The sequence below is a fragment of the Eubalaena glacialis genome, chromosome 4 (genome assembly GCF_028564815.1).
Source record: "Eubalaena glacialis isolate mEubGla1 chromosome 4, mEubGla1.1.hap2.+ XY, whole genome shotgun sequence".
In the NCBI taxonomy this organism is placed as follows: Eukaryota; Metazoa; Chordata; class Mammalia; order Artiodactyla; family Balaenidae; genus Eubalaena; species Eubalaena glacialis.
The window spans coordinates 154,733,032-154,751,251 of NC_083719.1; the positions used below are offsets into that span (position 1 = coordinate 154,733,032).

Genomic DNA, 18,220 nt, shown 5'->3' on the forward strand with positions numbered 1-18,220 from the left:
CACTTCAAGTGGAATATATATTACCACCAGATTGGTCCCTTTATCCTTCACTTATTATGTTGCAGTTGTCTAATATATTACATCTACGTCTACATACTTGGAGAACCTCATCAGAAAATATCATAATTTTTGTTTTCAGTTGTCAAACATCTTTTCCAGAGCTCTACAGGAGAATAAAAGTCTATTATATTTAGCACCCCTCAATATAATTCTTCAACAAGGGGCTTCTCCACATCACTCTGGCCCCCTGTTTCTTTCTGCACCCTCTCTCCTGTCCTCACATATAAGGAAGCCTGAATTTTCTATTTCCATGAGACAGGCCCTTATCCTGGACCTTACTAAACTCTCAGGACCTGTGGCTTAGAGTTATTAAAGGCACAACTTCTGCTTGTGAATCAATCACAAGCGGTGTTGAAGGGACTTCCCTTTTCCTTTGGAGGCAGCAATAATAGAATGAAATACAAGTGTTCACAATTGTTTCCATGTAGCTGTCTACATTTTGTTGTCCTTAGTCAATGCCTACACCTGAAAATCCTCCAGGTCTTTGGAAAAGCAGGGAGTGGGGGACTAACATTTATTGGAATACCTCCCTCTCATATACATGCATACCTCTATTAACAGAAGTGCCCTACGCAGCTCTGATGTAGTATAGCCTCTATTGTCTCAGAAACATCTCTGTCTTTTTACACACACACACACACACACACACACACACCCATTTCATTCCTAAACAGTACAGGTAATATATATGTTTTCTCCTGGCCTTTTAGCTAGGAGACTATATGCTCAGTATGTGAACACCAACTAAGGTGACCAAATAATTTATCGTGCAAGTCAGGATACTTTTGAAAGTGAAAGGGGATGCTATTACTAATGCCAAGACCTCATGAAGTGCATCATAAACAGCACTGCAGCTGGAAATGAATGGCCGAATGTGATTTGGACACAGCTGGGAGAAACCAGTGGAAACAGCCTTGACCTCGGAGGATTTGAAGGGCATGTAAGAGCAACCCCCAGGGATGAAACAATTCAGCCATTCAGATCCCTGTCCCCGAACTAAAAGGGGTTTCCTTGAGTGCAATCTCTTCTCATATTCACAACCAGTCTACAAGGGAGGTGTTATTATCAGAGATAAAGAAATGGAGGTTTGGAGAGTGAATGCAAAATGTCTAAGATCCCCACAGCCAGAATTTCGTAGAGCTGACACTAGGACTTTGCCCTCTCTGATTCCAGACACCAACCTGGAAGCCCCGTAATGTCGTGGACTGCATACAGACTTTGACAGCAATGGATCAGGGCTCAAATCCCAGTTCCTGGTGCTATACCAGCTCTGTGACCTTAGCTGACCTGCATGATGACAGTAACATTGTGAGAATAGGAGCTTATGTTTATGCACTGCTTGCCATGCACCCTGCTCTGAGCTAAATGCTTTCCCCAAGTTATCACATTCACACCTCACACTAACCCCATCATGTAGGTACTATTAGAAATCACAATTTGCAAACGAGGGAAATAGTCTGAAAGAGCCTGGAAAAGTCCCCACTGCATGGGAGATAATGAATATTAGTTCTCCTTCTCTCCTTACACAGGTCAGCGCACGATGCAGGTCCTGAACAATTCTGTTTCATAATATTGTTCTGGAAGATCTTAGGAGTGGTCCGTTCTCTTAATGAATGTGCCTCCTTCTCCAGTTTTTCTAAAGGCTCAAGGATTGCTTATAATATGGTGCATATTAATTTTTTATTTTTTATGGCCAGAATCCCTCCCACTTTTCGGAAACCATTTTGTCCCATCCTGTGGTTGTGGCCATGCATGAGAAACAGCAGGTGGTGCCAGATGACAGATGGTGTGGGAGCCCGTTTCCCGGTGGGAGGGAGCGCGAGCGAGCGAGCGAGCAAGCAAGCAGACAGCTGCCAGGAGCCCGCTCGCTTGCGCCTCGCTCTCAGAAGCTCCCACTCCAGACGCACGCAAGGCGCTGTCCTTTCAGCACCACCAGCTCCGGCTGAGGAGGGAGGACTCCTGGCCGTCCTCCTCCTCTTCAAATTGGCTTGAATCTGCTCTGACCCCCCAAGAGTGCAGCACAGTAAGTAGGCTTTTGTTTTTGCTATAACCACTCCCCAATGTCCTCCAACCCTTTCCCTTTCACTCCCACAACAACCCTATTTTGTCTAATAACGTTCCATCAGCAGGATTGACAAGAAAAATTCTGTTGTGCTGGGCTTCTGGGGCTGGGGTGGGATCACCGTTTCACTTCCAAGGGAGCTGGAAAGAAATAAATGTGATTTGTTTATTTAGTTGGCAATCTTGCAATACGGGGATTGCTAACTTTCCATGGAACCAAAAAAAAAAAAAAAAATGGCCCTTTGCTATTGAGGAAATGGAGGCATTCCATGGCTGAATAACAGGATCAGGTTCAAGCCAAACCTTTTTTGTTTTAGGAAATTGTATCTCCTGTGCAACCTACATATTGAGTAAAAGGGTACACTACACATAGGGACATTGAATGTATTTATTGTATTTTAGGGAGATTAATGGAAGAAAACAACAACATAATAAAATAGCAACCAAGATGGTAAGGCGAAATTTATCATACTGCAGGGTGACCCAGAATAATAGGATTTATTTTTGCACTAAGAGTAAGCTTTCCACTGAGATTATATGATTATGTTAGCTCTAGTGTCTTGGATATATTTTTAAGATTGTATATTTTGTGTGTGAGCCTAGGATTTTCCTTGAGTTTCTCAAATTTGAAAGCTCTTAAGTGTCGTGGGTAGGTGGCATATCTGGATGATTAAAGAAGTTTTACTGGATAATGGGAATCATGTCAGGAAATCTAGCGGAAGATCGATGACTGATCTGTACACTGAAGCTGCTGGAGTGGAACTGTTGAGGACAGCGCTATTTTCTCTGTCGTCAGCCCTCTGTTTTCCTGCCTTACTTCCCACTGTAACTAGAATCCCACTGCTTGCCTTAGGTCTGGGAAGAAAGGCGTAAGGATGGTGAAGCTGAACAGTAACCCCAGTGAGAAGGGAACCAAGCCGCCTTCGGTTGAGGATGGCTTCCAGACCGTCCCTCTCATCACTCCCTTGGAGGTTAATCACTTACAGCTACCTGCTCCGGAAAAGGTAAAGCAGGTGCTCTTTTCCTCATCAGCCCCCCATGCTCCCCCCTTCCCAGGAAATAAAGCAGCAAAAAATTCCACCTCCCCCAAACCCTTTCATTCCCTCATCAGCCAAATACGTTCCCTTTCTTGTAAAATGTAGTTATTCCTTCCAGAGACATGACATCTCTTATGTTATTTCAGATTTATGGTAAGTGTTTATTCATTTATTTTTGTTCACATATACATACATGGGCAAGAAAATTAATCTTTCCTTTTAAAAGTTTCATCATAGTAGATGAATACTAATAAGCTTCTAGATGATGAAAGAGAAAATTGTCTTGATTATTTTGGGAAGGTGTTTCAAAAATTGACTGCTACGGATTTGAGGACAGAGAATTGGATGCAGTCCAGCAGGCATTTAGTTTGCACCTCCTAAGGCCCCATTCCTATGCTGCAAGTTGGTTATAAAAAGACACATTACAAAATCCCTATTCAGTATAACACTTAAATTAATATAAAGCATCATGGTAAATGCAGTGCCTGAGAATTACAAAGATTGTGAGAGCACAGGAGTGGAAAAAACTAAATTCTGTTGTGGCAGAGAGGGGACTGGGAGGACAGATTAGGTAAGCTGCAGAGGAGAACATTTGAATTTGGCTTTTAAAGGTGAGTAAAAACCTCCCGGGTAGACCATTGGAGGAAAAGGCATTTAAGGCAAAGGGCACACATATGCAAAGGATGGAGAGCTTTGGGGAAATAGCATGACTGAAGTAGAGTGTCTTTGGCGGAGGCGTGGCTGGAAATGAGTGACTGGCTGATGGCACATCTCCTGACATGGGAGTAGTCCATGAAGAATGGAGGTGAGCAATTATACAAAAGTGGTGGAGTTATCCCATGGTCATAGGTGGGAGAAAGGATATTGTTTAAGATCCATCTGAGAGAACTTGGGGTTTTATAATGTGAGCTTTTACATACCATAAGAGATAGATTTGGAGGCAAATGATGAAGTTCCCTTGCTGAAGAGTGAACAATGGATCATTCCATTTGTTTGATTTTCTCATTGGCATCTCCAGGAGGGCATTGTGTGTCTTAACCAATTGGCTCTATCCAATGAACAGAAGAGGAGCCAAAGCTAGATAAATGTCCTGGCTGATTGGCTAAGGGTTGAGTCATCTGTTTTGAAAATGCAGAGGTTGTCAGTATGAAAATGTGCATAGGGGTGGCAGAAATAAAGAATCCTTGAGCCATTCTGAGAAACTGGTAAGACCTTTTGAAAATAAAATTTGAACAGGCAGTTAGCACTAAAGAAATGTGAAGGAACAGTATTAATTGGGTATTGGCTACCTGTATAGCAGAGGTTCTCAGTTTTTGACTTGCATATTAGAGTCACCTGGGGAGCTTTTGAAAATCCTGATGTCTGTATCAGAACAATTGTATCAGAATCTCTGGGGGTGAGACCCAGGTGTCAATATTAATTAAATCTTCCCAGGTGACTCCTGTGTGCAGCCAAAGTTGAGAACCACTGTGTTAGATGCACATTACCCAGGGATTATACATCCACGTTTGTGGGCAAAAGGTGAAGGACCAGAGAAATTTGGTTAGTTATCCAAATTCACAGAAGGAGTAAGTGGCAATGCTGGAATTTGATCCCAGATGTAATGGAAATTGAGGAGAAGCAGAGGGAATATTCTCTCAAGGTTTTGTGAAGTTTCAGGAAGAATCTTTACCCTTTTCAGTCTCGAAGATCTGTATGTCCCTGACAGGTATGCAAGGAAAAGGGATTGTGGTGAGGTCACTTCTCTTAGCTCTACACACATCTGCGGGTCATCCAGAGGTATCATGGCCTCTGTCTTCCCTTACTCCCCGCCCCATTTCCCACCTCCAAGGGCTTCTTTCTTTCCTTGAGAGAGGAGACACACCTGATAACCACTGAGCATCTGGTCCAGATGTCCCAAAGCCTGAAGATAAATACATTGTGGACTTGCATGCATGGAAAGGAAACCAAAGTATCCTGTAAGATGCAAATCCCTAAAGGGACACATTTCCACAGGGACACATCACAGACTCACTCTGATGTTCATGATAAAGTCTTTGCACCAGGTGGACCCCAGTGTTCTCCTTTATGAAGTGGGGAGGATCACACCTACTTCACAATGGTTGGGGCAAAGTTACATGTGGCCTTATAAATAAAGTGCCTGACACAAAACTAACCATAAGAGAATAAAAATTATCATTTTCATGTGCTTCTTAAATGCTAGATGCTTTTGTAAATCACAAGTACACACACACACACACATACACACACACACAATTTTCTTTCATCCTTTCAATAGTTAATAGGACCTAATAAGAGAGTTGCTACTTTGATCCAATTTTTAAAGACGATAAAACTCAGGCATGGAGCGGTAAAGTCACTTCTCAAAGCGCAGAGTTGGTAAGCCTCCTGGCAAAATCTGGAGAACCCAGAGCCCAGGCAGCGCTGTTCTAGAACCTTCCACCTCAGCAGGAATAGGGGGCCGGCTGGTCTGGGAGTCCCCAAACTTGGACTCAAGCAAGAGCTCCGTCACCAACCTCAGCTCAACTCTTGTGAGTTGTCTCTCTTCCCTTAGACCTCTGTCTTCTCCTCTCTGAGTGGGAAATTGTATCAGCAGTTTTCTGTGCTAGGATTTAGATTTTATAATATTTACAAGAGTAAACCAGGTTTTTTCCCCTGACATTAGAACAGATGTGTTAACAGTAAATTCCACTCAAGAAGCCAAATGCTAAGAGCAGTGTTGTGTTTACCAGCACAGACTCGGAAGCCCCTCTCTTGGGGGGTTCACTGCTCTACCTTTTACGAGCCTCCCACGGCTGAGGACTTGAGTGAGTTTCTCTAACTGCCTCGGCCTCAGCCTCCTCGTGGGTAGAGGGGGGACTCAACCTCACCAGGCTGTAGAGAAGGCAAGGTGAGTTCTGATATAGTTGTCAGCTCTCTCATTAGGTCCAGCCAGATGGTGAGGGTTTGAAGCTAAAAAGGTTATCAGAAAGAAGTGTATTTAACCCCAATGTTACATCATGCGTTTTCCTCTTGAAAATGTAAAATACAGAGTGTGCTTGGTGTGTAATACTGACAGTTATCTTGTTCACTAAATACTCTTTAGTATGGAATACGAGTTTCTGGGGAAAAGCTTTTGGAGGCTAAGTGGTGAGGACGAGCATGTCTGAAGCCCTTGCTCTGGGCTAGGAATGGGCCATGCAGGGCATTCATGGCTGTTGTTTCAGGTAATCTTCCCAACAGCCCTGTGAGGTGGGTGTTAGCACACCCATTTCACTGGTGGGGAAACTGAGGCTCAGATCAAGGGAGTGACTTGTCCAAGCTTCACAGAGAGAGTGGAAGAGCTGGGGTTGGAACCCCAGTGCACCTGACACCACAGCTTTCCCCTCTGCACCGTGCTACCTTCGATAATGAGAAGCCTCCCATCCCCAGGCAGTGCTTCCTCAAACTCTGCATTCCCTCATCTATGGCCATGGCTTCTTCTTGAGCTCTCCTGGACATGCAGGTGGGGCCTGGGGCGATCCTGCAGAGAGAATGTCATGGCCTCCAGGGCTCCTTCCCTACCCAGTGCTAGCAGGACTGTGCATGCCTTAGGAGACGAAATTGTCTGGCCTTGTGGTTGTTTCCCCACCTCTTCTATCACGCTAATCAATCCTCCACAGCGCACCTGCAGTAGTGCCTCTGGAGTGTGACCAGTCCTTCTCCCATGGAAAGCCTTTCCAGTCACCCGCACAGGGTACAGTCCTCAAATCCTGACCTTGGCACTCCAGGTCCTCCATTATCTGCCCCAATGGCTTCCATTCCTATCACTCCTCACTTTGTACCTTGAACACCAGCATGTCAGAACTACCTAGAGCCGTGGTTTTCAACCGGGGGTGACTTTTCCCCCCAGAGAGACATTTAGCAATGTCTGGAGACATTTTTGGTTGTGACAATAGGAGCAGGGATGTTTTGGGCCAGGAATACTGCTAAATATCCTACAATGCACAAAATTCCACCCCCCCCACCCCCCGACCAAAAAAAAAAGAATTGCCCTGCTCAAAATGTCAACAGTGCTGAGGTTGAGAAACCCCGCCCTGGAATTTTCTACACTCTCCAGGGTATTTCTTGCTCCCTCCTCTTTGCCCACGCCATTCTTTCTGCCCAGAATGCTCTTCTTGCCCCTTTGCCTGTCTGATAAGCCAGGGCTCATCTTCCTAAGCCCAGTTCAGATGGCAGCTCTCCTGGATACCTTCCCTGACCACCCATAATTATAGCTAAGGTTATACTTATTACACTGGAAGGTACTCACTCTCTCATCCAGCATGTCTACTGGGCACCTTCTATGTGCCAGGCCCTATGCTAGGCTATGCATATACAACCATGAAAAGTCAGGCATGGCCATTGCTTTCATGGAGCTTCCTGTTCAGTGGGGCGGAGGGACTTCAAACAAGCCAGCACACAAATAGAAATACAGAGATGCAAACTGCAAGAAGGGCTATTAAGGAAAGAATAAGGTGCTGTATTGTTAAGAGACGATAAAACTTAAGGGGATTAAATTATGATGGCAGGATGGTCAGGAGAGGTCCTTCTGAGGAAGGAGCCCTGGCTGAGAGATGGAGGATGGGTTGGTAAGGGGAGTGGGGGGCAGAGGGACCAGCATGTGGACAGACATTGAGGGAATGGGAGGAAAAGTCAGGAGGTCGGGTTGGCTGGGTCAGCTGAGGGAGGGGGAGAGACTTGGGAGATGACGTGGGGTGGGCACCAGTTCATGAGGGGCCCCGTGCATTTTTCTGAAGAGGTTTAAAGAGGAGAGTAACAGGATTAGATTTCTATTTTAGGAAGATTCCTCTGGCTGCAGTGGGCCACCCTAGGGCCAAGGGACTCATGCTTGGTCTCCTGGTCTCTTCTTCCTCTTTTCTCCAATCCATCTTCCAAATGAGGCAGCACCAGAGAAATGTCCCCAAAACAGAGGCTACTGGGTTTCCTGCAGTACCACCAACCCCCCAGCCCTGGCCATGTATGGTGGAAGAAAAGAGTGGAGGGGCAGGAGATCAGCTAGAAGGTTACTGCTGTGCTCATGAAGGGGATGGTGGTGGTGGGTACTAGGACGGTGGCAGCAGAAATGGGGAGGTGGATGGATTGATGGAGACTTGGTGCTGGGTCAGCACTGAGGAGCTTTTCCTACTAGGCCTGTGGGTCCTGGCTCTGTCTCATCTTTGTAGCCTTAGTCCTGGCATATGGCGGGCAGCAGGAAATGCTGGCTGAACGAGGCCCCCTGCCCCTTGCCTAAGGTAAGGCTGGGCTTAATTTTTCCACTTGAATCTAAGCAGTCTGGTGGCTCTCTCTAGGCCATGGGAGCAAGCTCTTGAGAAGCTGGAACATCAGTCTGTAGATACCAAATTCCAGGACGTGCCTTTGGTTTATCTAAATGACCACAATAACCCAGATGTCCCTACAACTCCTCTGTGAGGTTGTAACCATGCAAAACAGGCTCAGAGAAGGGGAATGCTGTCCTAGGACACACCAAAAGAAAACAGTGCAGCCAAGATCTGCACCCAAGAGTGCTGGGAAATGCCAGCTAAGGGATGGCTGGTCTGCAGAAAGCAAGCCACAGACAGGCACAACTCCACCTTGGCAAAGCCCCAGATGAACTGTGTATTCACCAAGCCAGCTGCCAGGCTCTAGGCAAATGTACCTTTCCTTTCTACTGGTTACTAAGTCTTTACACATCCTAGAGGAGGTTCGCTCACCTGCTTGTGGGAGGAAAGGAATGCAGACATTAAAAGGTCAATTATTGATGTTTAGCACCCTTCACTTTGTGTGGTAGACTGCATGCACTTGATTGTCTTACAGGCTTGGATTCAACTCTCAGCTAAACTAATTATGTACTGTGTGGCTTTAGGCAAGTTGCTTGGCATCTCTGGGCTTCTTCTTTTTTTTTTTTTTTTTTCTGTAAAATGAACATAATAGCTACCTAACTGGGTTACTGTGAGGAAAAAAAAAAGTGAAAATTGTCTAATGGCACAAAGATGGTGCTCATTGATAAAGTTTCCTTTCTTTCACTGGATATTCGGAATATGTCTCCCGAAGGTGACATTTTTGGTGGATGACTGTAAACGTGAGACATGCTGAGAAGGATGGGGTTTCAACCGCGGGGGTGCAGGGGTCCGACGGGGCGGATCTGGAAAGATGTTGGGCAAAGGAGATGCTGCTCCTGTCACTGAGTCCTCCATGCCTTCTTGGTCATCATTCTCATGACTTCACTAGAGGGTTTCTTTTTCTCCCTGATACACAGGATCAGAGAACTGTCAGCCTTTCCCCGGGGAGCAGGGAATGCACATCTCTGCCGATTCCAGGCTCATTGAGCTCCCTTGTTCTACTCTTCAGAGACTCACAAGATTATAAATCACCCTAAATTGGGCAAAGGCTCTGACTAGGTGATTCCAGCAAATAGGCAAAAAAATGACCCATAAGCAGATTAAAAATTCTTTATAATTTGAAAACATAATTTTAATGAAACATAACTTTTTACCTATCTGATTGGCAAAAAAAAAAATGTAATAGTGCCTAGTGTTGCTAACACTGGGGGAAAGCAGATCTTCTCATTGCACTCCGGTTGGTTATATAATGGGATGCAATGGTTTTTAGAGGGTATTTGGATATTGCTTATAAATTTAAACTGTATATCCTATTTAATTGGTATGCTTGCTACTGGCAGGAATTTATTCTATGGGTATATTTTTCAAGTATGCAAAGGCATATATATATAGAACAATTGGAATGTTCCATGAGATTGGAGTGGTTGGATAAACCCTGGTGCATGGATGTGGAATAGTAAGCAATTGTTATGAGGATGAGACAGATTTGCTTGTGTTTGCGCTAATGTGGAAAAAGCAACAGATACATTGCTCCGTTGAAACAACTTTAAAGAGTGTGATATAGAGTGATCCCATTTGTGGAAACACGTGTGTATGTTTCATTCTTCTAATTCATAAAATAGTCTTGAAAAGACACACAAGAAACCATTAGATGGTTAGAGTATGGATGGAGTGGTTGGGGTCCATTTGAAAACTTTTATTCTACAATTTTCATACTTTTTTTTTTACCATGAGCTTATATCAAATTTTCTATTTTTAAAAAATCACCTCCATCTCACAGATGGTGAAACAGTCTCGGAGAGCTGAAGTGACTTACTTACTTGCTCACGTTCACACATGGAGAGACCACTGTGGAACGAGCTAGTGCCCCTGCATGTAGAGGGAGGCCTGTATAGATGCACATGCATTATAGCAATGCAGTTTGAATTTGAATCCTAATTCCACCACCTACTCGCTGTGTGACCCTGGGCCAGTTTACTAGCCACTCTGGCTCTCTGTTTTCTCGTTGTTAAAACGAGGACAGGAATATCTTCCTCTAAGAACTGTTTAAAGGGTAAAATGAGGAAATGCATGTCGAATGTTTATCACAGTGGCCGGCAGAGAGTAACTGCTTAATGCAAGGTTGCTATTATGGTTGTTGTTGTTATCATCATCATCAGTTCAGTCCCAGAATCAGGATTGTTTTTCCTGAAGTGCACGGGGCTGGCCCCAGGCTGTAAGAAGGCTTGAGCAGAGAGGTGGGCTGGGCCTTGCCCTACAGGGGACAGGCCTGGGTGGCAGAGCTGTGGGCTGGCCTTGCTGTAGTGACTCCGGCCCAGGCAGCTAGCCTCTGCTCAGAGCAGGAGCTGGCCATCCCTGTAGGACCCAATGAAGAGTCGCTCACCTTGCCCAATTCTATGCCTTGCCTGAGAGTTAGAGAGTCATAGACTTATTGGGCTAGCCCATCCATTTGAGGCCATACTGGCCAGCCTTCCATTCTGCCCTGAGAAATCAAAGGCCCAGCAAGTAAAAGAGACTCAATTCCACAGAAATAGCCCTGGACTGGGAGTCAGCAGATCCATACTAGAGTCCTACTTCTGACACTGCCTTGTTGTGTGACCTGCAGCAAATCCCTCCCCCTTTCTGGGCTTCCATGTCCCCATCGGTGAATGGGTGGGATTGGACAACACTGCCATTAATGTACTCTGAGCACTGACATTTTACCTTGTGTTCTGGGCCCACTACCAAACCTCAAGGGTCCAGGGAAAGCCTCGAACCCAAAGAGATGGAGTGTGGGTTGAGGAGTGAGGCAGTAAATGGGAGAAGGTTCCCAACTATGTACTCAGGCCCCACTGGGGTGACTTCACCTTGTCTCTTTAGATGAAGGATTCATTCATTTGTTCATTCAGTTAATAGCATTTATGGAGCATCAGGTGCCATAGGATCAGAGTTTGTTACGAGATTTGAATGATGACCTTCCTAGTGGCACTTGATCTGAGCCAGAAGCTCAGGTTCAAGCCTTGACTCTGCCTCTTAGTGGTTATGTGAGGTTGTGAAGTCATTTCTGCTCCCTGAGACTCAGGTTCCTATAAAATGGGGATAATCAGCCCTACCTCAGAGTGATTGAGAGGATTTACTGAGATATAGGATGTAAAGCTTTTGGTACAGTGCCAGGCACATAGTGGGTACCTTAAAAAAATGATAGAAAAAAACAACATGTTCTTGAGTTTGGATACCAGCTCAACCACTTACCAGTCATTTGATCATAGGCAAGTGACTGAAGTCCCTGAGGCTAAATTTCCTCATCTGAAAAATGGGAATAATAATGATCTTAAAGGAGAGATGTGAAGATCGGAGAGGGGGGTTGTGTGAACTAACTGAGGACACATCAGTAGGACCTGTAGCTCAGTGTCTGGCACACAGGAGGTGCTCAGGGGCTAGCCTTTCATTGCCCTGCTCCGAACTTCTCTCTTTGTTGCAGGAATAAGCTGAAGGATACAGCTTAGGTCTATTTTTGGCCTGTGCAAGCCCAGCTCATAAAAATACAATCATGCTCCTTGTCAGCACTTCTGCACTTTTATTTATTGTTCCTGCCAATCCTGGGGCCTCTCCATGTGGGAACCTCTTCATTATTGATAATCCTGGGAAGTAGTATTTTAAATTTTTATGATCTGTACTTTGCACCATCTGAACCACCATGTATTATCTGGCCTTGCCAGCAAAGGGGGAATATATCCAGATGAGGGGTCCTTTCGGGATGAATAATTTATCCCATTTTCACAATGCCAATTATGTGAAATTATGTTCTTCATATCAGCTGCTGACCGAACAATGGGGACTGATGTATTGATATGAAAAGAAAACAAATTTATTTCTTTGCCCGTATCCACAATGATATTTGAAAACCTGGAGTTTCATTCTCCCAAGTATCTATGAAACCCCACTTTTAATAATAACAAGAGTAGAAAGAATTTTTTCCTCCCCTCTCTCCACTTTTTCCTCCCATTTCTGTTATTAATCAAGGAGCTCAGGGCTCTGTTTTGCTCCATTTTTTTTTTTCAACTGCAGAAAATAGAGCCTTTCTTTGCAAATTTATTTTCTCTTCTCTCTCTTTGCGTATGCAAGCTGATTCCTCCAAGGTACAATTAGTAACGATTGGCTAACATTTCTTATGCTTTCCCCTTCATAGTACTAAAAAAATTGACTGGTACTATATCTCCTTTTATAGAAGGGAATTGTTTCTGGCTCCAGTCCATGGGAACAGCACACCACGCTTCATGACATGCCCAATAGCTGGTTGATTCCCGTAACTGTAGGGCTGGTTTTTCCTGCTCTCTACATCTCTCCAGTGTATCTTCACTGTGCCAGAAGCTTCTCCTCTACCTGTAATGCACACCTGGAAAGCCATTCTCTGGTTTATAATCCTTCCTCAGTTCCTCACTGTTCCCAAGTTCATCTTCAAGATGCTAGGCATGGCATTCAGAGCCTCTGTTTACCGCTCACTTCACCTGCTCTGTTCCCTGGCCACTCAAAACTACCTCTTTGTGGTTTTCCCAGGTCCAGCCTCCTGGATGTCTTCTGAATGTTTGCTGGTTTATGATGCTCTCTTGGTCTAGAAATCTCTTTTTGTTTGGGTTTGGGGAGGCAAGGATGGAAACAAGGAAGCTGTCAGAGCAAAAGTTCGCGGAGAGAAGATGATGCTCTGGATTAGGGTGTTGGCAGTGTAACCGGACGAATGGGTTTATTTGAGAGAAATTTTTGAGGAAGCAGGAACTGGAGATTGGAATGGATTTGGAGACTGAAGGGAAGGGAGGGATCATGAGAGATTCCTGTATATGACTTGACATGAACAATGGCATGTCATGCTGCTATTTTCTTAGCTGGCGATTACACGGGGAAGAGAATGTTGAGGGCAAGATGGTTTGGGAAGGTGGGTCAGGGAACCCAAGTACTTTGCTGTGGACATGGTAAATTTATGTGTGTCTATCCAAGGGCAAATGTCCAGTAGGGTAATCTGAGTGCTGGGTGGGGTCTGAATTGGAGATGTAAATTTGAGAGTTATGAGAATAAAGATGGACTTGGAAATGATGGGAGTAAGAACACTCAGAAGGGACTTGTAGGAAGGAAGCATGCCCATGACCTAGCCCTGAGAGATTCTAACATTGAGAAGTCAAGCAGAGCGGGAGGAGCCTGAGGAGGGCTGGTCAGTGAGCAGGGAGAAGACCGTGGACCCGGGAGGAGGACTTTTAAGGAGGGGTGAGTGGTCAAAGAATATTACTGAGAGGTCAAAGAAGATGAGGCCAGAGGACTGCCCATTTGTTCCAGGCAAATGGGCAAAGACCTGCTTTTGACATGGAGAAGGGGTTCTAATGAGCTAACACTTCCTTAGGGGAAAAGGTAAAATATTGCCTGGGTTGCTTTTGGAGAAAATATGGTATAGCTGAAGAGAGGAGAAGATGACTGAGGACTGACACAGGGTCAGTCAACCTGTCTGTTGGCCTAGTTTGAGCTCAGTGGTTTGAGAAGTGTTCTGAAGCCAAAAGAAGTGTTTTCATTAGAAACTCAGTCAGGGCATAAGCAACATCTCATAGGGGTTCAGGAAAAAGTAATATATGGATTTGAAGGAGGTCTATGACCCCAACTCTGCCTAAACTCAGTATCACTCCTGCAAATGGTAAATGGCATATTAAATATATATATTTATTCAGATAATATATAAATTATTTTATATATATTGAACTTGATATAAATGAAATCACACAGGACATAAAAAAGTACTTTTTTGCATCAGATTCCTTTAGTTCAATATAATGTCTGTGAGTCACCCATGTCTATGTAGCATTGCTGTGTAGCATTCCATCTTATGAATAAATCACAATTTATCCATTCTCCTGTTAATAGACATTTGGGTTATTCTCAGTTTTGTGCTATTATGAAAAAAGTGGCTATGAACATTTTTGTGTGTATCTTTTGGTGGATTCATCATATTTTGAGATGATTTTTTGCTGGTGCCAAGAAAATCTATTGGTTTTGTTATACTTATTTAGTACTTGACCATCTTACTAAATTCGAATAGCTTTTCAGTTCATTTTTTCTTGGAACACATTTCTATTAGATAGAAAGCTTGTCACCTCAAGTACTAGAAAACACAACCTAAATTGGATTAAGGTTCAAAGAGTATATACTTGTCCCCCTCCCCACCCCCATGACTGCAGGGTACAGCATGGGTCTGGTTTCAGGCAAAGTGTGATCCAGAGGGCAGGGTGTCATCAGAGCTCATCTCCACTTCTCCGGGTTCCTCTTGGCCCTGCCCTCTTTTGTATGCTGCCTTTGACCTCATCCTGGCTCCTCCCCATAGTAGCAACAATTGCTTCAGCAGTTTCAGGACTAAGTCCTCACCACACCATCCAGAGGAAGAACATGTTCTTTAGGGAACACTCATAAAGAGCAAGGAGGTGTCTTCCCCCAAGTTCCCAGTCAGTATTGCCTCATATCTCTTTGATTCAAGTTAGGTAACATGCCCATCTCTGAGCCAATCAAATTTTGTGATCAGTAGAATAATATGCTCTATTGGTTTAACCTAATTAGGGTCCATCCCTGCCATCAAGGAAGGCATCAATTCCACCAAACCACATGGCTGCCACATGGGACAGGGGTGAGTTCTTGAAAGCAATATCGGGCAGTGGGGGTGGTTTTTTTTTTTTTTTTTTTTTTTTTTTGCTGGGTCATATGATAGTTCTGTTTTTATTTTTCACAGCATTTCCATACTATTTTCCACAATAGCTGCACCAATTTACATTCCCACCAACAGTGTACGCGAGGGTTCCCTTTTCTCCACATCCTCGCCAATATTTGTTATTTGTGTTCTTTTTGATTCAGTTCTTCTGCAGTGGGGGTGGTTTTTGATTGAAGAAGGAAATGGATGTTAGAGAAGCAACCACAAAATATTTATTATGACAATTAGAATGATATTGGCTGTAATGGTAATTCATTGTCTCATTCCAACAGTAATATTTGTTTAGTTTTGTCTCCTATCTCAACATGTTGGCCACTGCATGAGGTCTTTAACATTTACATGGAATGATATAAATGGTTTAGGGCTTTTTGAGAAGTTTTGGGAAAGTTGTTTATAAAAATAAAGGGGCAGAGGGAAAGACTAAGAAACAAATGCTTCTTAACACTTGATGTGTTATGCTTGAGACCAGTCTGATGGCTAAGGATCTAGAAATGAAGGACTCAAGCTAAGAGATGGTTGAGACGGACCTGGCAATGTGGGAAGGCATATTAGTTTTCTGTTGCTATGTAACAAATTATCAAAGCTTTAGTGGCTCAAAACAACACAAGTTTATTATCTCACAGTTTATATAGGTCAGAAGTTCAGGCACAGTTTAGAGGGGTTCTGTGCTCGGGGGTCTCATGGGTCTGAAATCAAGCTGTTAGCTAGGCTGCATTCTCATCTGGTTCTTGGGGTCCTTTTCCAAGCTCATTCAGGTTGTTGGCAGAATTCAGTTACTTGTGGTTGTAGGACTGAAGTCCCCATTTTCTTGAGTGACCTGGCTGTTGATTGGGGTCATTTTCAACTCCTAGAGTCCACCCTCAGGTACTAGCTGCATGGCCCTCTCACAACATGTTGACTTACATCTTCAAGGCCAGCAGGAGACTCTCTCTCCAGTCTGCTGTGACCGAGTTTGCATAGCATACTCATGGGAGTGACTATGCCATCATATTCACAGGTCCTGTCCTCACTCTTGAGGGAGGAGATTATACAGTGCATGTACACGGGGGTGGGAAGCTTGGGGACCATCTTAGAATGCTGTCTATCATAAAAGACAAAGGCAGTTATTGCCCTAAGGCTTATAGGTCACATGACACACTGACCAGGAAATTCACTATCTTAGAAATAGACATTGAGATGTATTATAATATATTTATATATATACAGACAGACATTAGATATATATACACACACAACATGGGGAATTGGGAGAAGAAACTATAATTCCCATTTTGTGAATATTTCTAAAAATGTGGATTCAGAGAAATGATCAGACATCTAAATTTTCCATATACTTCATAGCCTGTCAGGTGATTTTTTGCTGGTGCCAAGAAAATCTATTGGTTTTGTTATACTTATTTAGTACTTGACCATCTTACTAAATTTGAATAGCTTTTGAGTTCATTTTTTGATCTAGTGATATTCCAAATATTTTTAATCATTACAATTTGTAGAATATCTTTTAAGTTCACAAAGCACCTGCACATACATTATTTCATTTGGCCCTTCCCAGAATGTTGTGAGTTTCTAATAGAAACACTTAGCCTGTGAACCGTGCCTTGGCATTTACTCTTACATTTATATTAGCTCTTAACTCTCACTAACACACTGAAGTTCACATGACACCCAAACGGCCAAATGTGTAGATTACATGCTATTTTACACTTTTGTTTATTTGACCATGTGGTTCACTTTGCATAAAATATCTTGTCTTGTTCACTCAGGAAACTTCTATTCACCCTTGAAACCTTTTTTTTCAGACCATCCTTGAACAGTATTGTTCTTGAGAAATCCTTGCCTTGCTCTCGAAGGGCTGGATAGGGAGGACCTGCAGGCTGACAGGTGCAAGCGAGGCCCGATTCCATATCTGCCTCAGACATCTATTGGAAGAACATTTGGCAGCACTCAGAGGCAGTGTTCAAAAAAACATTGTTATTGAATGAACGGTCTGAGTGCTTAACTTATATTAACTCATTTAAGCCTCCTAACAACCCAACCAGGTAGTGATGGTTTTTTTCCCATTTAATAGATGAGAAAACTAAGACACAGAAGGTGTAGTGCTTGAGCCAGGATTCAAACCCAAAGCACAATGTTTCATCTCCCTACAATATTGACAGTATCAGTATTTGCCCCACAGCACAGAATTAAGTGAGATAGTGCATGTCAAGTGCTCAGTGTCTGCTGTATAGTAAATTTGCAAAGCATGAGGGACATTTTTATTACTTGTGGCAAAGAAGCTTCTGCTTTCCTATTCTTTGGAACAGGAGATAGAAAAAAATAAAAAGAACATTCCCCACCCCACTCCCTCACAAAACCCTCATCCTTGTTTAGCTGTTCCATTTCTTTAAGGAAGCCAGGGCTCACTTTTTAATATTTGGAAGAGCAGAATCCAAAGGGGGTGGGACACAACAACAGAATTTACATTTGCAAATGAGTTCTAAATGTCAGGGAAGGAGTGATGTTCTAGATGGGCTGGGACCCAGATCCTCCTTAACTAACATATTTAAGTGCCACACTGTAGATGTTCAATAATAGTAGTTCCTCCCCCATCCTTTCCTTTTTTGAGCTATATTTTGTCCATGGTATGCCTCACAGACCTTAAAGAAAATTCTTCATAGAAGAATTCTTGCGGGAGTACATACACTTGACTATTGTCTCTAGGAAAACTTGGGGAAAGTTTTCAGTGAAAATTCGGTTAATTTAAGCGCTAATGAGAAGAATGATCATAGTTAGAAGATTGCTTCCTTTGAGCTGTGTGACCTTGGACCAGTGACTTGACAGCTCTGTGCTTCAGTTTTCTTTTCAGGAGAATGGAAATAGCAGTGGTATGTAGATAAAGTATATGGAGAGCTTGATCTAACTCTGGCACATAATAAATTATTCCAAAAGTATTACCCACTATCATCTCATTCAACCCTCAAAACAGCCTTGTTAACTAGGGGTTATGATTATGATTATTGCCCATATTT

At 43.5% G+C, this 18,220-nt stretch overlaps 1 protein-coding gene across 1 annotated transcript in view; it reads left to right on the top strand.

The window, feature by feature from the left end:
* The first annotated feature begins 2,996 nt into the window (after positions 1-2,996).
* The window catches only part of NSG2 (neuronal vesicle trafficking associated 2), a 57,496-nt gene continuing 42,272 nt past the window's right edge, over positions 2,997-18,220 (top strand). The window contains exon 1 of the mRNA XM_061188485.1: positions 2,997-3,125. Coding sequence (XP_061044468.1) covers positions 2,997-3,125 — 129 coding nt within the window. The remainder of the gene's footprint in view (positions 3,126-18,220) is intronic.